At 45.7% G+C, this 19,656-nt stretch overlaps 1 protein-coding gene across 2 annotated transcripts in view; it reads right to left on the bottom strand.

Annotated features, from left to right (window-relative positions):
- ZC3H6 (zinc finger CCCH-type containing 6) overlaps positions 1-19,439 on the bottom strand; it is a 92,236-nt gene extending 72,797 nt beyond the window's left edge. Inside the window, exons 1-2 of one of the 2 annotated variants that reach the window (XM_074989230.1) lie at positions 18,894-19,439; positions 18,143-18,491 (exon numbers count right to left, since the gene is read on the bottom strand). In XM_074989230.1, coding sequence (XP_074845331.1) covers positions 18,143-18,183 — 41 coding nt within the window. In that variant the 5' untranslated portion in view covers positions 18,184-18,491; positions 18,894-19,439. The remainder of the gene's footprint in view (positions 1-18,142; positions 18,492-18,893) is intronic. The other variant, XM_074989229.1, reaches the window with a different exon arrangement.
- Positions 19,440-19,656: the final 217 nt, after the last annotated feature.

Genomic DNA, 19,656 nt, shown 5'->3' with positions numbered 1-19,656 from the left:
AAAATCAAGTAAGGTGCTATAATGCAGGAAGAAGGGTAACAAACAACATGGAAAATGTGCCTTTTAAATCAAGGCTACAGTGACATCATCAAGTGTTGCTGGCAACCCCCCGGTTTTGTTGAGAAAACTTGTGGAGTGTGCACACACAAAATGAATTTTGTTGATAATATCTGGACTAAACATAGCACTTTCACCGGCAGCATTCTGCCACAAAGCTTTGAGGGATAATCCTACTGTTGGCAGATTCTGTTGACAAAAAAGCTGTGTGGCCAGTCTGGTGGGCTTCTCGACAGATATGGCATCAACAACAATGGGCAGCCTGTTTGCTGTGCTTCTGGATATCTGTGATGTCAAGAGAGCAGCTGGGCACTCCCACCACTCTGTCAACAGAGCAGAGCGCTCTCCCAACCGGCTTTTGTGTGTGGCAGCACTCTGTCAACAGAAGTTTTCTCAGGAAAACTCTCACAACAGTCACTTCTGTCAGCAGAGTGCTGTAATGTAACCGTAGCTCCACAGTAAATCCTCACTTTGAGTGCTAGATAGAGAAGTTACTCACTGTAGTAACGATGGTTCTTCGAGATGTGTCCCCGTGGGTGCGCCACAATAGGTGTCGGGCTCGCCCAGCGCCGGCGCATGCCGCTCCCTTGCGCGTCCCCGGCCACGTGCGCGATCTGGTCCCCGCCAGTTCCTCGACCAACCGCCTCGGATGCTCCTGAAAAACACTAAACAGAGATCCGAAGCGGGGAGGATGGGCAGGTGGTGGAGCACCCACGGTGACACATCTCAAAGAACCATCATTACTACGGTGAGTAACTTCCCTTTCTTCTACGAGTGTCCCCGTGGGTGCTCCACAATAGGTGACTACCCAGCAGTAACCCAAGTAAGGAGGTGGGTAATCGGTTTATGTGTAGCTTGCCCCCGAAAGGACTGCTGTCGACAGATGGGTGTCCTCTTGGTATACCCGATGTAGTGCATAATGTTTGGCGAAGGTGTCATAGGATGACCAGGTCGCCGCTCTACAGATGTCTTTTAACGCGATGCCCTTGAAAAAGGCTGTTGACGCCGCCACCACCCTGGTGGAGTGAGCCCTAGGCGGGGCCAGCAAAGGAGTCTTTCGAACTTCGTAGCACATTTTTATACAGGACACAATGTGCTTCGAGATTCTCTGTGAAGAGAGACCCTCTCCTTTTGACCTGGGAGCGAGAGAGACGAGAAGTCTGTCCATTTTCCGGAAGGACTTAGTTCTGTCTATGCAGAAGGCCAACGCCCTCCTCACGTCCAGGAGATGTACGCGTGCCTCCTTGCTGGAGCTGTGAGGCTTCGGGTAAAACGAAGGTAAAACTATGGGTTCGTTAAGGTGGAACTCTGAAGAAACTTTCGGAACAAAGGCTGGGTGCAGCCGTAAAGTTACCGCCTCCTTTGAGAATGCTGTGCAGGGCGGCGTTGCCATAACTGCTGCGAGCTCACTCACCCTGCGAGCTGACGTAATTGCAAGGAGGAAGGTTGTTTTTATCGTAAGGAGAAGCAGGGGAACTGTGGCTAATGGTTCAAAAGGTGGACCCGTTAGCGTGCTGAGCACCAAGTCCAAGCTCCATGATGGTGGAAGTGGTTTCCAAGGGGGGTACAGGTTCACCAGCCCCTTCAGGAACCTGGTGACAATAGGACGGGCAAATACCGTGGGCCCCTCCTCTGCATGCCGAAAAGCAGATATAGCGGCGAGGTGGACTTTTAGCGAGGATAGGGAAAGTCTGCCCCTCTTGAGGTCCAATAAGTATTCTAGTATTACAGGTATAGGAACGTCAAGGGGAGCTAACTGCTTGGCAGAACACCATGCAGTGAACTGAGTCCATTTCTGCCTGTAGGTCTTCCTGGTGGAGGTCCTTCGGCTACTTTCCAGGACTTGTTGTACTCCCTCCGTACATGTGCTTTCTAGGGAGCTGAGCCATGGATTAGCCATGCTTCTAGGCGCAGACCTTGTGGGTCTGGGTGCACTATGGACCCCTGGGCCTGCGTGAGTAGGTCCGGCGCCACCGGAAGGGGGAGCGGTGGGCAGTCCGACATACGCAGAAGCAAGGGGAACCATTGCTGTTGATCCCACGTTGGGACTACTAGAATCATGCGGGCTCTCTCCCTTCTGGCTTTCTGCAAGACCTTGTGGATGAGCACTGTGGGGGGAAATGCGTAATGTAGGGGGCCCTTCCATGAAATCGCGAATGCGTCCCCCAGGGACCCCCGCCCCAATCCTGCCCTGGAGCAGTACTGGGGGCACTTCTTGTTGTGCTGAGTGGCAAACAGGTCGATCTGGGGAAACCCCCATGTGTGAAAGATCGGTCGTAGCAGATCAGAGCGGATCTGCCATTCGTGCATGAGTGCGAAGCGCCTGCTCAGCTAGTCTGCTTTCACGTTGTGAGCGCCCGGCAAATACGAGGCTTTCAACATTATATTGTTGGCAATGCACCAGTTCCACAGTCGGACTGCTTCCGCACATAGGGCACAGGATCGGGCTCCTCCTTGTCGATTTATATAAAACATGGTGGAGGTATTGTCTGTATTGATCCTGACTACTTTGCCCTGTATGTGGTCTCGAGAGTGTTTGCAGGCATTGAACACTGCTCTGAGCTCCAGTATATTTATGTGCAGTGACTGTTCCGTAGGGGACCATAGTCCTTGTGTCACCTTTTCGCCGATGTGTGCTCCCCACCCTATGTGGGAAGCGTCGGTAGTAAGAAAAATAGAGATTTGTGGTTGGTGAAAGGGTACCCGTTAGCAGGTTCTTGGGGTTTACCCACCACTGCAGGGATCTGCACACCTCTGTCGTGGGCGACACCACCCTGTGGACAGTGTGGGATGCCGGCTTGTAGATGCTCGCCAGCCAATGTTGTAGGCTGTGCATATGCAATCTGGCATTCTGCACCACAAACGTTGCCGCCGCCATGTGGCCTAGCAGCTGCAAGCACATTCAGACCAGCACCGTGGGGCTGTATGTAATGACTTGCACCAGCAAACTGATGGCGCAAAAGCGGGCATCGGGTAGATACACCCTTGCTGTAATAGAGTTTATATGTGCCCCTATAAACTCTATGTCTTGTGTGGGGTCGGTCTCTGACTTCGCGAGGTTGATGACTAGGCCCAGTGAAGAAAACGTGTCTGCTGTTACGCGTATCATGCGTAGGACCTCTGCCTTCAAGGCCCCTTTCAATAGGCAGTCGTCCAGGTATGGGAATATAAATACCCCCTGTCTGTGCAGGTAGGCTGACACCACTGCCAGGGTTTTGGTAAAGACTCTGGGGGCCGAGGAGAGGCCGAACGAAAGAACCTTGTACTGGAAATGCTCCTTGCCGACCATAAAACGGAGAAAGCGCCTGTGTGCCGGGTGGATCGTTATATGAAAGTAAGCATCTTGAAAGTCGAGGGCTGCAAACCAAACTCCATCGTCCAGTGCCGTGAGTATGGAGGCGATTGTGATCATCCGAAAACGTTGTTTGCGCAAGTACCGGTTGAGGCCCCGAAGATCTAAGATGGGCCTCCAGCCTCCTGTTTTCTTCTCTGTGAGGAAGTAGCGTGAATAAAAGCCTTTCCCCTGGAATTGGTCCGGCACTCTTTCCACCGCCCCCATGAACATAAGATGGTACACCTCCTGTTTGAGTCTCGCCTCGTGGGAAGCGTCCCTGAGGTGGGGCCTGGGCGGAGATTTCGGCAGTGGGAGCGACTGGAAGGGGATCGTGTAACCCGTGGCTATGATCTCCAGTACCCATTTGTCTGCGGTGATGTTTTGCCATTGGGGGTGGAACGGTCGGAGGCGATGATGGAACATTAGCTGGGAATGGCATTGCGCGATGGTAGTGATAATGCAGCCCTTGACCTGCCCGTCCAACTTGTTGCCTTTGGGCCTGCCCCGAGGATGCGCGGCTTTACTGAGGACGTCTCCTGGGAGTTCTATACTGTTGCCGCTGTTGATGTCGCCCTTGGTCGTAGCCCCGTTGGTACTGAGCACGCTGTGGTTGGTACGGGTATCGTCTTTGCTGAGGGTAATACTTTTTCTACCTATATGGAGGGGTATAAATACCCAGGGTTCTAAGTGTAGCTCTGGAGTCCTTACTGGAGTGGAGGACCGAGTCGGTTGAGTCTGCAAACAACTTCTGCATGTCAAAGGGAAGATCCACAATCTTCGCCTGCAGATCCCTCGGGATACCCGATGTCTGGAGCCAGGACTCTCTATGCATGACCACTGCTGTAGCCGTTGAGCGTGCCGCCGTGTCCGCCACGTCCAGGGCGATCTGGACTCCCGTCCTCGAAGCTGCGTAGCCCTCTTGCACAATCGCCTTTAGCACCGGCTTCTTATCTTCCGGAAGCGAATCCATGAGAGAAGTAAGCCTGGAGTAATTATCAAAATTATGGTTCGCTAGATGTGCTGCATAGTTTGCCATTCTCAATAGCAGGGTGGAGGAGGAATATACCTTCCTGCCAAACAGCTCCAGCTTCTTGGCATCTTTGTCTGAACCCCCCGATTTGTACTGAGAAGTCTTTGATCTCTGCTGAGACGATTCTACCACCAGTGAGTTTGGTTGTGGGTGACTAAAGAGGAACTCCATGCCCTTCGCCGGGACAAAGTACTTCTTATCCACTCTCTTGTTGATAGGTGGAGCGGAGGCCGGGGTCTGCCATATGGTAGTGGCTGACTCCATAATGGCTTCGTCGAGCGGGATAGCGATTTTGGATGAAGCCGGGGGTCTCACATTTTTCAGAAGTTTGTGATGTTTCTCCTGTACCTCTGCCGTTTGGATGCCTTGCGTGAAAGCCACCCTTTTAAACAACTCCTGAAACTGTTTGAGGTCATCCGGGGGAGCAACGTCCCCGGGGGCCGTGGCCTCGTCAGGGGAGGACGAGGAGGAACCATTGGGGTAAACCTCCCTCGAACTCTCAGGTTCTTGCGGCCGATGGTACACCCGCTCACTGGAGGCTTGCAAAGGAAAGTCTCGGGTTTCTACAATTAACTCTCCTTGAGATAGCTGTGTTTCCATCCCCAGCCGGGAGCATCCACGGGGGTATTGGACGGCCGGGGGGGACCTGCCCCTAGGTGTATGCCTGGGTTGTCTGCGTCCAGCATGATAAGAACGACCATGGCAGCATGGGCATGGGTCCGGGGATGGAGACCTGGACCACTCTCGGGGTGCGTACCCCCGATGTCTGGGAGAGCGAGATCTCTGCGACGATTCAGATAACGGTGAAGCTGGTTTGTGATAGTACTCCAAGGGATCCAATCCCAGAAAGGGCGAAGGTGGCCCAAGCCATGGTGACGTTGGTTGGAGGAACGGAGGCGGCGGCTCTGGATAGGCCAGACCCAGATCTTCTGGGTGGCATGTGCAGCATAAGGGGAGGGCTTGTTGATAGCAGCACTGCAGCCCTGTCCGGAGAAGGGCTGCAGTGCTGGATTTTTGCTCTCGCCTTTCCCCTCCCCTGCGGGGCTGGCACCGCCCTCTCCTGTGCCGGGGATCTCAGCCTCACTGTCGGCGCCGTGCTCGGCCCGCTCAGTTGCGGTGCCACGCAGATAACGTCCTCCAGTGCCTGCAGGCTCTGTGCCTGTTGGCCCTGCACCGCTGGCGCCGCAGGGGTCGGTGCCGCCTGTGGTGGTGCCGCCGGTTCCGGCGCTTGCCTGGCTGCCGCTCTGAGTGCTGCGCGTGCCGGCTGTTTGGTAATCGGAGGCTCAGCCTCTGCCACGTTCGCTGCTGCACTGCCGCTTGTTTGAGTATGCAGCCGGGGGCTGTATGCTCCGCCCGTCCCGCTCGCTGAGACCACCGGCAGGGATCAGGCTGGAGAGAGCTTCCTCCGTTTCTGCACCGAGGGGGGGAGGGAAGCCGCCTTCCTTTCGTGGAGCCCAGGGGGTCCCTCTGGTTGAGGCCTCTCCAGCAAGTCAGGCCGGAGAGCCTTATCAAACAGGAGCATTTTAAGCCGCATTTCTCTGTCTTTCCTGGCCCTGGCTGTGAGCTTAGCACAGTGGGAACACTTCTGGGTAACGTGTGATTCCCCCAGGCACCAAATGCATTCGCTATGCCCATCGGAGGCCGGCATAGCTTCGCGGCAGGACTCTCACTTTTTAAAGCCTGAAGAGGACATCGCGGTGAGTCTTTTTGCTGTTAATAGGGCACTTAGCACTTAATTCGTGCCTGTTTACCCGTCGCGGACACCAGCCTGCAGTGGCGGGAGGCCTACTGGCCTTCACGTCCACGCGTCTTCTCCGCTCCTCTCTCTCTTTTTTATTTGCTTTCTCTCTTTTCTTTTCTTTTTTTTTTTGAAAAGAAAAACAACAATTTACACGTAAAAACTCTATCTAATCTGACTCTGGCCGTAGCCTGAGCGGATTCTGTCTGCAGCCGATGGCGGCTGAGAAGGAACTAGTGGGGACCGGATCGCGCACGTGGCGGGGAACGCGCAAGGGAGTGGCGCGTGCCGGTGCATGTGCGATCCAGGAGAAACTGCTGGAAAGCTTCCGATCTGCGGCGCCGGGCGAGCCGGACACCTATTGTGGAGCACCCATGGGGACACTCGTAGAAGAATTAGTGTTACTGATGTGATCCCAGAAAGGACATAACAAAAATAGGATAAAAGTCCACATAAGAAAACAAAATATTACAATATACAACTGTGGAAAAGAAAAAGCAAAAAATCATTATTTTTCACAAAATAGATATTAGACATATAAAAGAAAGGCAACTCCACCTAGTGAGTTTCTGAAATATACAGAGAAACAAGGCTCATCTATAGTTCTAAGAATAGTTTCCACTGCATACACAAACCATAATTCCAAAGTGTTAGCATTTGGAAATACAGCTAATAAGGCCACACTACGACCGCTATCATCAGTATCAAGTTCAAAATGTATCTATGATTTGAAAACATCACACTTGGCATTAATGATAAACTTTAGAAGTTTCTACGATCTACTCCTCCTAAATATGCTAAATCACCTCACCTCACGATACAAAAACTGGGCTACTGCATTACATCCAGTGGAAATCCTACAGCTGTTTGGTTGAGAAAACTTCCGTTCACAGCTCGATGTTGGATGTACCTCAGGTACAAGGTTAATGACTGACTGAGATATCGCTATATATATCAATTATTGTTGGTTCACTGATCTTTTCAGAAGAACTTTGAAACAGAAATTATGTTGAGATGGTCTGAGTGTTCCATCTAATTTTTCCTGCTCATGAGTGGAATTAATTTTTATATGCCTCAATACAGAGATGATGTGCTACATTACCTGTATATTGGTGCTAATAACAAAATTCATGCATCAGGGTGGGGTCTGAGTGTGGGAGGATCTCAGGCTTGGGGCAGCAAGTTGCAGTGCAGGGGTGTGAGGGCTGTATCTGAGGGGTGTGGGGTTCTGGGGTGCGTCTAGGAGTAAGAGTCTCAGGGATGGAACAAAGAGTTAGGATACAAGGACTCTGGCTAGGTGTAGGGCTCACGGGTGTGGCACAGGGACAGGTGTAGAGATATAAAGGGGGCTCAGGGCAAGGCTGCAGCAGGAGGGACTGGGGGGGACAGACTTCAGGGCTAGGCCACACTGGCCACAGCAGGGATGAGTCTGACCCCTTGGGGTACAGTGGTGGTGATGGGATGTGGGTTGTGCCAGCCACAGCAGGTAGGACTATAGGCTGCCCTGGTGGCTCCAACAGCAGTGAGGGGAAGTCCACAGCCAGGCCACAGAGGATGGATGTGTCTGGGGCTGGGCTACCTCAGCCCCTCGGGCTGCCGCAGGGGACCTCCAAGGCTGGGCCACCATGCCTGTGGCAGAGGAGCATCAGGGCATGCCATTGTAGATGGGGTTCCAGACTGGGCCACAGTTGCTTCTGAGCTGGGGAGAGGTGCTTGGCTCAGGCTGGCCCCTCCTTGGCCACCATGACGGAGGCTAGGCTGTGGGTGGTTTTGGGAAAATTCTCCTTGCATGGGTGCCTTGAATGTCTGTGCAGGGCCAACCAGGCAGCTGTGCAGCTCACAGGGATATTACTCACACACATTTTTTCCCATGCTCCCTTCTTGGCAAAGTATGTCATATTTTTTCTCTTCTTTTCTGGTTCTGTCCTCTAGGTTTCTTTTCACCTCCATTTATTTTCTAGTTTTTGTTATTTTATGTTCTCTTGTTCACTGCCTCTCCACTGCCCATTAAGCAGGACCATATACTACTTTGATATGGGCACTCATTGACAGTTCTACAAAACCAAAACCAACTCTTAAAGCTGAACTGAATGCAGTGGAACAGAGCAGAGAAGTGTTGGACTGGAGGTTATTATTCAAGCCTACACACTTGTGCCTTTCACCTGTTTCTGGAGCAGGGTGCACTAAGGGATGCTGCTTCACTTCCATCTGCTGTAGCACATTTGCATTTGTAAAGATAAGATCTGAGGTCCTGCAAGTTTCTCTACCCCAACAGTTGTTCACTTTCTCTCATCTCCTCAGCTAGTCTGGACTGGTCCCTCAAGGTCGAGAAACAGTAAATGAGATTTCTGTATTGCAGCTCACCACTGTATTTGACAGAAAATGTAAAATAAAAAAATGTTAGTTCAAAAATTATTTCCATAAAATTAATCTGAAAAATTCTAAGTTTGCTTTACTTGTGTATTTCAATTATCTTAAGGGAGTGGGTATCTCCCTAACAGAATACAATTCAAACAAGATAAAACTGCTCAATCTAGCCGTAGGACAATAGAATGTAATCGTCAAGCCATCAGTCAAAGAATGGTTTTTAGATGTTTCTTCCTTATGAAAACTGATGAGAATTTTAGACTTTTTAAAGTCCTCAAAATAAGCTAAATAAAACTTAAATCTGCTTCTTTCCGTACCTGGAATGCAATATGTGCTAATTTGGGAGGACGGAATTACCACTAAATTGAAACTGTTCAATTGTGTGACAATACTTCATAATTTTTCAAATGCAAGATCACACAAAATTTGTGACCTGTTCTCGTTCACTGTGCCAGAAACCACAGATGTGAGCAGTTAGCTATAATAGGTCTTGATAATGCTTAAAAACACAAAAAATACAATCCTCAACACATGACAAGGAAATCTGGTATAGCTATTTAGTTTAGTTAAATTTCAAATGTAAACAGAATGAATTCAACACTATTCTTGGTTATAATACTACAGTAAACTCTTTCATATTCAGCATTCAAGCATCCATAACTCTCAAATAACTGGCATTTTAACCATAAGAAAATTTTGTTACTTTTTCGGTAAGTATAGCATAATGAAAGTAAATACAAATAAATACAGAAAATATGGTATATGTTTACAGTATACATCACTATTGTTGTTGGTAAATAAAGTACTCTGTATATATTTTTGTTTGTTTCTTAATATATAATCTTATTTTCCTTTAGTGGTATGCACTGCTAGGTACATCTCTCTATTATCCAGAATATTTGAATATCTGGCAACCTCCCAGTGCAGGACTGTCGGGTATGGAAAGTTTACTATAACATGCATTTTACAGAATGACAAACTGTCAGGCTCTCTGAAGAAAACTGCTACAGAAAGTCTTGTTTCACAGCAAGTAAAAAAATGGAAGCCTGCAGAGACAAGGTTTTGACCAAATGGAACAGTAGCAAAACCAAAATAATATCTATGCCTATAGCCAAGAACAGGAAGCTACAGCCCCTCCTTCTCCATGCAGCCAGGAGCTTGCTCAAAGCCATGCTGCCTGTGGATTAACAAAACACCAGTTAACGCTACTAGCCATCACCTAAATGGTGAAAGCTCTGTATCTTTATTTATTTATTAATGAATCTGCTGAAAGTAGGGCTATCAGTGACTTTAAAAAGCATCACTGATACTTGGACCATACATAGAAGTCAAAAGCTCAAATGTTGACACTCTGCCTCAGAAAGTTTGCTGACCCCTGGTCTACAAAAATATGAACTGGTTGGGGGCTAAAGACATGGAACGCACAGCTGGTAAGTAAGCACTCCTCAGAATAAAGTGAAAGACTCAAGCCAACTGTTAAACATTTTCTTTACATCACTTGAGCTATGTCTGCACCGCCCCGTCCTTGGAAGGGGCATGCAAATGAGACAGACTGAAAATGCAAATAAGGCACAGATTTCAATATCTCATGCCTCATTTGCATACTCCAGCAGGATCTTGCTTCCAAAAGAGCTGAAAAAAATTAGGAAGGGTGCTTTTGAAAGCGGGACTTCCTTTCGAATGAACCCCATCTACATAGATGTTTTGGCTTTTGAAAACATCTCTTTCGGATGTGAGATGCCATGGGAGTATACATACGAGGGACAAGATACTTAAATCTGTGCCTCATCTGCATTTTCATCGGCCTCATTTGCATGCCATTCCAAAAGGGAAGGGCACGTCAGACACAACTTTGATGTAACACCCCCCAAAAGAAAATCTGCTAACTTTACTCTAGAAGTCCATCTCCTACAAGCACAACAAAAATATATCACGTCAATCACTAATTAAGTCAACATACACATCTTATATCTTCTCTCTTACATTTAGTCTTAACTTTACTCCCCAACATCTTCATAAATTCTGCAACTTCTTAAAAACTCCCTTGTAATTCAAACACAGAGCCCTTCCAAATGTACACATACAATCCTCATAATTATGCTCAAGCACAAAAGCTAAATTTTAACTTAATTTTCTCATGTATGGATGACATCTAGACTTTAGCATTACAGGTGTTCTACTGGAAAGACGACAATCTTCCTACGGTCAGAGTTTAGGTTTTGAAGTTCAGTGTGAGGGAAGAACTGTGGAATCAGTTTTGAGTGCGCTCTATGGTGGAACTGAAAGTAAATGTGCATCTTGTGTGTATTTGGGTAGTACTGTCTGAGAGTTGTGACTGGTGTGAATGAAAATGTAGGCTTAGCTGATGATTTTTTTATATTTTATTGAGTACATTGATACACTTGACCAGCCTTAGTTTACATGTGGGAATTTCTCTAGTATTTGATTGGCAAGAAAACTGAATGTTTTTGCATAAATTCTCCAAGAACACAATGGTGCTCTAACCAGTCATATGAGTGCAGAGAGGATGGTGATCGCGCCAGGCTCACATGCAGATGTTTGGCCATCTACAGTGGAGTATATATGTTTGGGTGCGGAGTGAAAGGTTGTAGCTGACAGAACAACAACTGGAGACACTTAAAGGGGAAAACTGTATTCATACTTAACATATCAAATGTTTTAAGCCAGTCAAGTCTAACATGGTGAACATACTCTCCATTACCATGCGTAACGCCCCCCCACTTCAAGTCTATCAACACCCCTTGTAACTGCCTTCCATACTCCTTTAAGACGTGCACTTTCTGCCCCTTTCCCATAGTCCTCTAAAATGCCCTTCTCTCCCAACCATTCTGATCATGGTTCCTTGTAGCCTAAGCGTCTTTCACACACCCGTATTTCATGCCTGCATGTCTCCGCTGAGGCAGAGTGCTACGTAGAAGGTGTATTGTTTTATGGACATCTACACCTCCCCCCCTTCACTTTTGTTCACACCGTCACCCGTTATGGAGAAATCATAAATACAACTGCAACTTAACTGAACAAAAACTGTATTTTTAAAGCAGAATTCTGTACTCTGTAAAATTCCCCAAACAAGTCAGATCAACCTGAAAAGTGGTCAGTTGGGTCAAGGGTAGATCTAGAGGGTAGCATCCAAAGTCATTTGAACAAGTGAGTTCCCAGGATAGGGCACCCTAAAGTGATCTGTTTCAAAAGCTGCAAAAAGCTTTTTAATTTATAATTTAAAAGCATTATCTATATAGGGCATTTACTAAGATAACCACGAGTGTAATCATACCACTGTAGCTATGGTGGCATAACTACCCATGCACATACTCTTTTTCAGAGTGCCTTTTTTCATGTTAGTTAAAATCACTTCCAAAGACACATGCAAGCTAAACTGCAAAAGGTACTCTAAATCCCAAAAGAGCATGCCTTCTGGAGAAGCACAGATGTGGCAGTATAATTATACCAGTACATCTGTGTGGGAAAATTTCCCTCTGTAGACAAGTCTTAGTGTTTTTAACATAAACCTCAGGAAGAAACAGAGCAAGAACGGTGTAAAATATGTATCATTCAAATTTTCTAGCCAAAATCTGATGCATGGTATGAAAAAATGAGATTCATAATTGTGAACATAAACTTAACAGACTTTTTGTGAACTATGAAGTGAGATGAGGCAGAACTGGCAATTCTCTTATGGATTTCATGGAACTCTTATCACAACTTGAACAACAACTACCTTTTGAAGTTAAAAGTGAACACACACCAGACAGACAGAAAAAAACACTTTTCTGCATGGTCTTGAACCCAAGACATCTAACCTCACAAAGCAGACTCTCTTGCACGATGTAGCAGAATACTTTTTACTTGGTTGCATTATTTTTACGTAAGGTAAAGAGAGAGACAAGACATATACTCTTAACCAGCAAGTTTCTTTCTTGAACTCAGAGAAACAGCCTTTTTGGTCTATAAAGGCACTGCACTGGAAGCCAGTAATTCCACACTCCCTTCTTTCACTAACTGGCATCAATAAATTCCTTCACAATTTACACTGAGAAAAGCTTCATATATATTTTAAAGATGGGAAGTATTCATTCCCTTTTACAGATGGGAGGATTGAAGACCACAGAAATTCCAGTCATGTGCAGCATAGCCAGAAATAGAACTCTCACATCTCATATAAGATTGGAGGATTAGCTGTTTATAGATAAATGCTGATAAACAATTTTATTACACAAACTAATAAAAAATAAGAACATGGACAGGCAAAATAAGTAAAATGATTCCTGAGATGTAAAGAATTTAAAGACATATACATATTGTATTTTGACATGCAAGGTTGACAATGTGTTTTAATGTTTATAAAATTTTAACATTTGTCATCTCGATTTCTACTTTCATTAAATACTTATTGTCTGACCACTCTGTGTCTGAACCCCCCTTAATTTCTCAAAACTGTGAAAACTAAAATCAATAAATTCTTAAAGCTCATAATTTTGCACAATTGTGAAAGTTTAAATCAATAAAACTTGGAAAAATATTTAAAAATAAGCACTGATATTATCTATAGATTATTAAAAAAAATCAAATCCTGCCAACCCTACTACAGAGACAAGTTTCATCCAATAAGGCTAAGCTATGCTGCCTCTCAAAAAAACTGGGTCAATCTAAGTGCCTGACCAAGTTACATAACACAATCAAGCTTGCAACCAACTAACATACTTACATACAAACCTAGCAAATAGCTGCACACGACAGAACTTCTGACTGAACACTGAAGGGAGCTGAAGGAAAAGACGGCTATAATTAAGGTGGTAAGATATGGGAGAAATAGCTTCACTAAAGACTTCCTATGTGATGTAGGTCCAGTAACTTATCATAATGGTGTCCTCTAGTTTTAGCCACTGCTTTTCAAATCAAAGAACAGGAAGAAAAATCATCTGGGATGGGTTGCTGCTCTCCTGCCACAGTGAGCTGGCTGGGTGTGCCTTTTGTAAGTAGGCCGCTGGGAAGCCCACCTCCTAGCAGGCTACGGAAACATGAGAGGAGTGGGGTTCTGCCAGCAAAAGCAATAAAAAGCTGCCATGGACAAAGAAAGTTAGGGACTTCACACGTAACCCAAAGTCCCACTGTTGTCAAGTTCCATGTTATCATTATTAAAAATAACTAAGGAAATTCAGCACACAAAAAGATTGGGTCTACACTTGCCATGGAAGATCGAACGCCATTTCCACCCTGGAGCATCATTTGAGTAGCATGGTATTAAGACAGGTCGATGGGAAGAGTGCTCCCATCGACCTTCTGCTGTGAAAACAGGCACAGAAGTCGATGGCTGCAAAGTCGATTTTTGGTACACAACTGGCATAGCAAAAACTGCCAACCTTTCAGGTAACTGTAGACACAGCCCCAGATAGATGGAGTTAAGGTTTCAGCAACATGACATTGTCTTGCATGCCATCACCCTACTTCCCCACTTCTAAGGTTTCCAAGATTTACCATTTATTTCCAGTAAGAGACATGGTAGAAACTTAACTCTGCATTTTCTGATTTTCTAGTGTCTGAACTTGGGCAAGTAAATTCATCTCCAGGAAAGGCAGAATCACCAGTAGGCAACGTTATGTGGACGCAAATTTAACTACATCATATGTTTTATCTCTGAAGAATATGTATATACTTTAAAATTTTCCAAGTAACTGGCTATAGCAAATATTTGCAAATTCAATAAGGAGAACAGCTGTGACACAATGAGTAAAAATAGGGGGCATGGAGACAGGGCAGTGGCTCGCAGGAGATCTGAGAAGGCATAAAGAGTAATTAGCACAGCACAGAGCCAGGATGAATTAATAGATGGCCAGGAAAGCAGAAGAGGGAGACTAGGAGAATAGGCATGTTGGATAGCAGGAATATCTTGTGCTGCAAATCTCAAGCCCCTCCACATTTCTGTGCTTTGCCTTTCCAGCTCTATTTCTCTTTGACTCCCCTGAACTCCAGTCTCCCAGTGCTCCATGCAACAGGGGAGCCAGCAGGATCCAGGTAGGCTGGGGGCAAACAAACTTGCAAACCACAGTGGAACAGAATGATAGAGATTGAACACAGATTTAAACTTGCAGTTGCTTGGCCTATCTAATCCCAGACCCATTTCTCTTGCTCTTATCCCTTTTAACTAGCATCCATTGGTCTTATGATTTAACAGAACAGAACATGTATGACTGGTGAATCACAGGAAATTTGTCAGACAAATACTGTTTCAGTAGCAGACTGTGAAGTTGTGCTTGCAAGGATTTGGATGAGGAAGTGCCAAGCTAGTGGTGTGACAAAAGGAACCAAGAAATTCCTGGGATAGCTGAGGGACCCACACAGAACAGGAAAGCCTGAGCAGCACTGAGCCTATCTAGCTACCTAGATATGTGCAGATGACAGCTGGCAAGTTGAAAAAGGGAGTAACAGAATGAACTGAACAGTTGCAACAGCTCACCTCAGTGAAACTCAAACAAGTTATCACGTGAGTTTAATTTTAAAATGTCAGAAATTTTCTACCTCAAAAATACTGTCAGAATGTGCACAGGATATCAGAAAGCATACTTGTGTGATGAGTTTGTGGTTGTTAGGAAAAAGAACCAAAAACATGAAACAAGCTAATTTTTCAAAGAAGTCTTACGTGACTGCAAAAGTCACGTAAGAAATTCAGTTGTCACTTGGACAGTTATTTTGTTAGATTTGGAGACAAAATTAAATCCTCAGCATATAAAAGAGAGGTACCATATTTTAGTTCCGCTTTAAATTAACTCAAAATTAACTGAAGAATCACTAAGAAAGATTCTATAATTAGTTTCCAACAGTTCTGACTTATATGAGGTCATCATTTTTTTTCCCGTTTTTATAATAGTTGCTATAAATCCTACAGTATTAGAACACATTTAAAGAGGTGCAAAACAGGTCCTTAAACACCTGCAAAAATGGAACAAGCACCTGATCTGAACTTTAAAAAAAAATACTCATCCCACATCATGGCAAGAACTCTAATTAGAGCCCTGCATGGATAAAAAATGTGCATACGCATCTACACCAATGACCTAAGGATATCAGCATCTACATCCTCGGATAGAAAATGGATATCCATGGATTTGCAGGGCTCTATCTATATTTTTAAGCTTTCCTGCTGTAATAATCATGGCACTAGTTCAAACATACTCATTTATTGCAAACAAGCCCCTATATGCCTGTAGTTCAATACGATTCAGGAGACCAAAGCAGTCAGAGGGTTGTACTGGTGCCATGTTATGCCGCATCTGTAAAAGCTAAATACTCAATTTCTATGCCAGAGCTGCAGGGATATATCTAGTAAAATCATTTACTGCATGATTTAACAATACACATGCTTGAGGACTCATTTTAAAAGTCCTGATCCTGCAACTGACAGGAGCACAAGCAGACTGCCACACCCATGCTAAATCTCACAAACTTCAGCTGGTTTCTTGGAGGCATTGCAACAATCTGTCCACACTGTGCTGCAGGACTGGGGCTTACTTTTATTTATTTGAGGTCTCAAGCTGTTCTTCGCTTATTCTCTTAAGATACCTGCTTTACTTCAGAAATTTTGTGATTCTTCATTGTATATGTAAATAGGCCTGTATTTTTGTATTTGGTGTTTACATGCTGTAGTGTCCATTGGCTTGTTTCTTGTCTCCTTAAGAGGTGGTTTCCATTTTTCATAAATGCACACTGTGAGTAATCCTTCATAAGACTAGCTTCACATGAAAGTTGTGATTTTTTATTTAGTTATTTGTGCATGTAAAAAAAGTCCCACACAGCTTCGTGGGGAGAAAAGCATTTTACCCACAATTTATCAAAAGAGTTAAATTAATTTGCTTCATTTTAAAAAAGTTTATCTTTAAAGCAAGGCCATGAAAAGTTACATCCCAAAGCACTATTTTCCTTTTAAAACAAGAAGGTCAAATGGATATTTGTGAAATGTGATTTGCGACTATCTGTAGCTGTAATGCTGAACTTTGCTTTTGTATTTCTGAAGATTAGATCAATGCCAAGAGTGCTAAATGTTAAACAGTCACAGGGGTAGCCATGTTAGTCTGCATCTTCACAAAACTAATAAGCAGTCATGTATAACTTTAAAGACTAACAACATAGTTTATTAGGTGATGCTTTCCTGGGGCAGACCCACTTCTTCAGATCTGGAAATAGTGCTACGCCTAAAAAATGATTTTGTTAGTCTTTAAAGTACTACATAAATGTTAAATAGAAGTGTCCCTGATGTACATACAATCAGTATCTGAAACCTTTGTGCTCTGGTCACTTACTATATTGCAACACTTAGGCATGAGACTACTGCTATAGTAGTCATACTGCTGATCTACTTACCCAGTAAAACTCTCAATGACAGAACTGGCTCAGGTTATGCACTACTATACTACTAAGATATATTATATAGATATACTATACTATACTATGCTACTATATCACAGTAATCCCTCTATCAAAATTTTTCAATTAAGAATTAACATTTATCAATTACTGAGATTTTTATCCATAGTACAAACCTAAAAACACTGAATTCTTTTTTCCAACCAGATAATACAAGGGACAGTTAAAGCAAAACTATTTCACCTATGTTCTAACTGTAATCCATACCCCTCAAGTGTTAATCTTGTTTTCCAGGACAGCTGTGTTTGTTTAGATAAGTTTCTATCTATTTCAGAAGAATTAATCCATAAGGAAAACCAGTAAACCTCCTAAAATATATAATGTTGCATTTTGACTATATTGAATTTGCGTATCTACTGTAAAGCAAGCAGACGCATCTCTATGATTTTTCTTCTCATTATGATATGCCTATGGTGAATTTATCTTTCTTAATAGAAGTAATCCAGACAGTGCCAGTAAGAATGTCTAGCAGTGTACTATTCATAAGGCGTGCATAATCTGTTTACTGTTTGGACATTATGTTCTTCTAGAATTAGACACTATAAATATAGGTTAAAATTTTAATAAGTTAATAGTACACTTAATTTATTATATGGTAGATACTCACACTAAGCTATAAAATAAAAAATGACTAGTTTTCACAGTGTAGGCATAGGTATATTACTCATAATTTTTATAAGTCACTTGGCATGTAACAGTTTTAGCTATAATTGGCAATATTAGCCTCTAGTAAAACAGTGGGAAAGAATTTTTGGCCTTCTGGAAATACCACCCATTATTTGCATGAAATATTTACAAAACTTGAAATGATGTTCTAGGGTAAAAGGGTACTTACTATTTAACTAGCAGGCAAGTATGCATTCTAAGCAATATTCTGGAAAAGTTACAATACTATCACAGCTAAAGACTAGTGATACATTAAAAAGTAGTAATACTGTATCTTCTCCTTAACTCTAATTTATTCAAAGGTTGCCTTTTCAATCATTATTTAACTTTTATATGCAGTATCACTTAGATTACTTTAAAATTAAAACAGGAGAGGTACTCATGAGACTATAAGTTTAGAAGACTCAAGGCCTATTTCAGATCAGGAATTCACTGTGTTTGGGGCAAGACATTTAACCTATGTGGGCCTCAGTTTCCCCATCGGAAAAAAACCAGGATTAAAAATTCTTACCCCACAGGGGTGTTTTGAGGTTTCAACAAAGGTTGTGTCATGTTTTTCAATCATCGGATAAAAACAGTGTAAGTGGCTGCGGAAGTCTGCGGGAAGGTTGGGCTGCTGCTCAAAGATCACCATTCCAACAGCACTCATGCGCTCTTTGCCCGCGTGCCCTGCATGCCGGGGAGTGGTGGGGCTGGAGGAGAATTTTGGGGCATGGGCTAGGAAGGCCAGAACGGACTGAGGTTTGCCAGCAATTCCCGGGGTGGGAGGAACAGACAGCTCCTTATACCAGGAAACGGACTCTGGTTTGCTGCGCACGGGGATTGAGAGGTGGCAAAGATAACGTCAGTCCGCGCTTCATCTGCATAAAAAAGATCCAGTTAAATGTGGCGGGTGGAAATCTGGCGAGAAAAGGAGGTTAGAGAGGGCCCTAGCGCGAGGCCTCCTGCACAGATAAACACATTCTCGGCCACGGGGGGGGGCAATAAAATCAACGGTGACAGTCAACAGACACCCGCTGCAAAGTGCATTGCATGGCAAGAGATGGAACCAAAAACAAAAAAAAATGAGATGTCAAAGGCATGCAAGAAACTGCCCCTGTAGTCAGGAGTCCCGCCGCCCCTCGCCCCCGGACCCTCCCCGCTCCGCAGCCTGGAGGGGACCTGGCCCCCGGCCCCCCCCCCCCGCACCCCTTCACCCGCTCGGCACATCAACCCGCAGCATCACCGGCATGAGACGCGGAGAGAGAAGAATGTTACTCGACCTTTCGTCCCCCGCATGGTGCCTGTCAGAGTCGGGCATGTGTGGGTCAAGGACTGGGTTTGGGGGGTTGGCGAACAGGCTTTCAAAGGCCATGGTGCGGGCCCTGGGGTGAGCGGAGGAGGAGGAGGGAGGTGGAGGAAGGCAGGACACTGCTGCTGCCCGTGGTGCTGCTGAGGAGGAGGCGGCGCGCACTCGGCGGCGCAGGAGGAGGAGGAGGGTCGGCCCCTCAGCGAGGAGATGATGAAGGTTTCACTCACGGTTACTTAGTGAGACACTAACGGTCACTCTGTGCAGGAGGCTGCACAGGGTGAGCCCGGCCGCCCCGCTGCCCGCTCTGGCAGTCCGCGCGGGCAGGCGGGGCCGGCGGCGCGGCGGCGCGGCCCGGAGGAGCTGGCCCGGGGCACAGGAGGTGGAGGACACACGGGGGGTAGGGAGTGCTGGTGGCCGGAGATGCCCGGTTATTTCTTCCTTACAAACATGGCGCCCGCCCGCCCGAGACACTCTCACAAAATGGCGGCGGGGCCCGAACGCGCTCAGCGCGCCGGCCAACAACAACCGCAGCTTCTTCCGCGCCAGGAGGAGTCGGGTGCCGATGGCGTCGTACTGCCGCCGCCGAGCCCCGCCCCTGCGCTCCCATTGGGCCGCGCCGCGAGCGTCACGGAGCTGAAGGCCGGCCATTGGAGGAGCTCGCTGCCGATCGCAGGACGCGAGGAGGTGGGCCTAAGGGATCACCGCCCTCCTGTTGGTCAGATTGGCAGGCATTC

This window comes from Carettochelys insculpta, chromosome 3 (genome assembly GCF_033958435.1).
Source record: "Carettochelys insculpta isolate YL-2023 chromosome 3, ASM3395843v1, whole genome shotgun sequence".
In the NCBI taxonomy this organism is placed as follows: domain Eukaryota; kingdom Metazoa; phylum Chordata; order Testudines; family Carettochelyidae; genus Carettochelys; species Carettochelys insculpta.
Note: the sequence above shows the minus strand (reverse complement) of the source record. Positions and strands in the feature narration are given on the sequence as shown.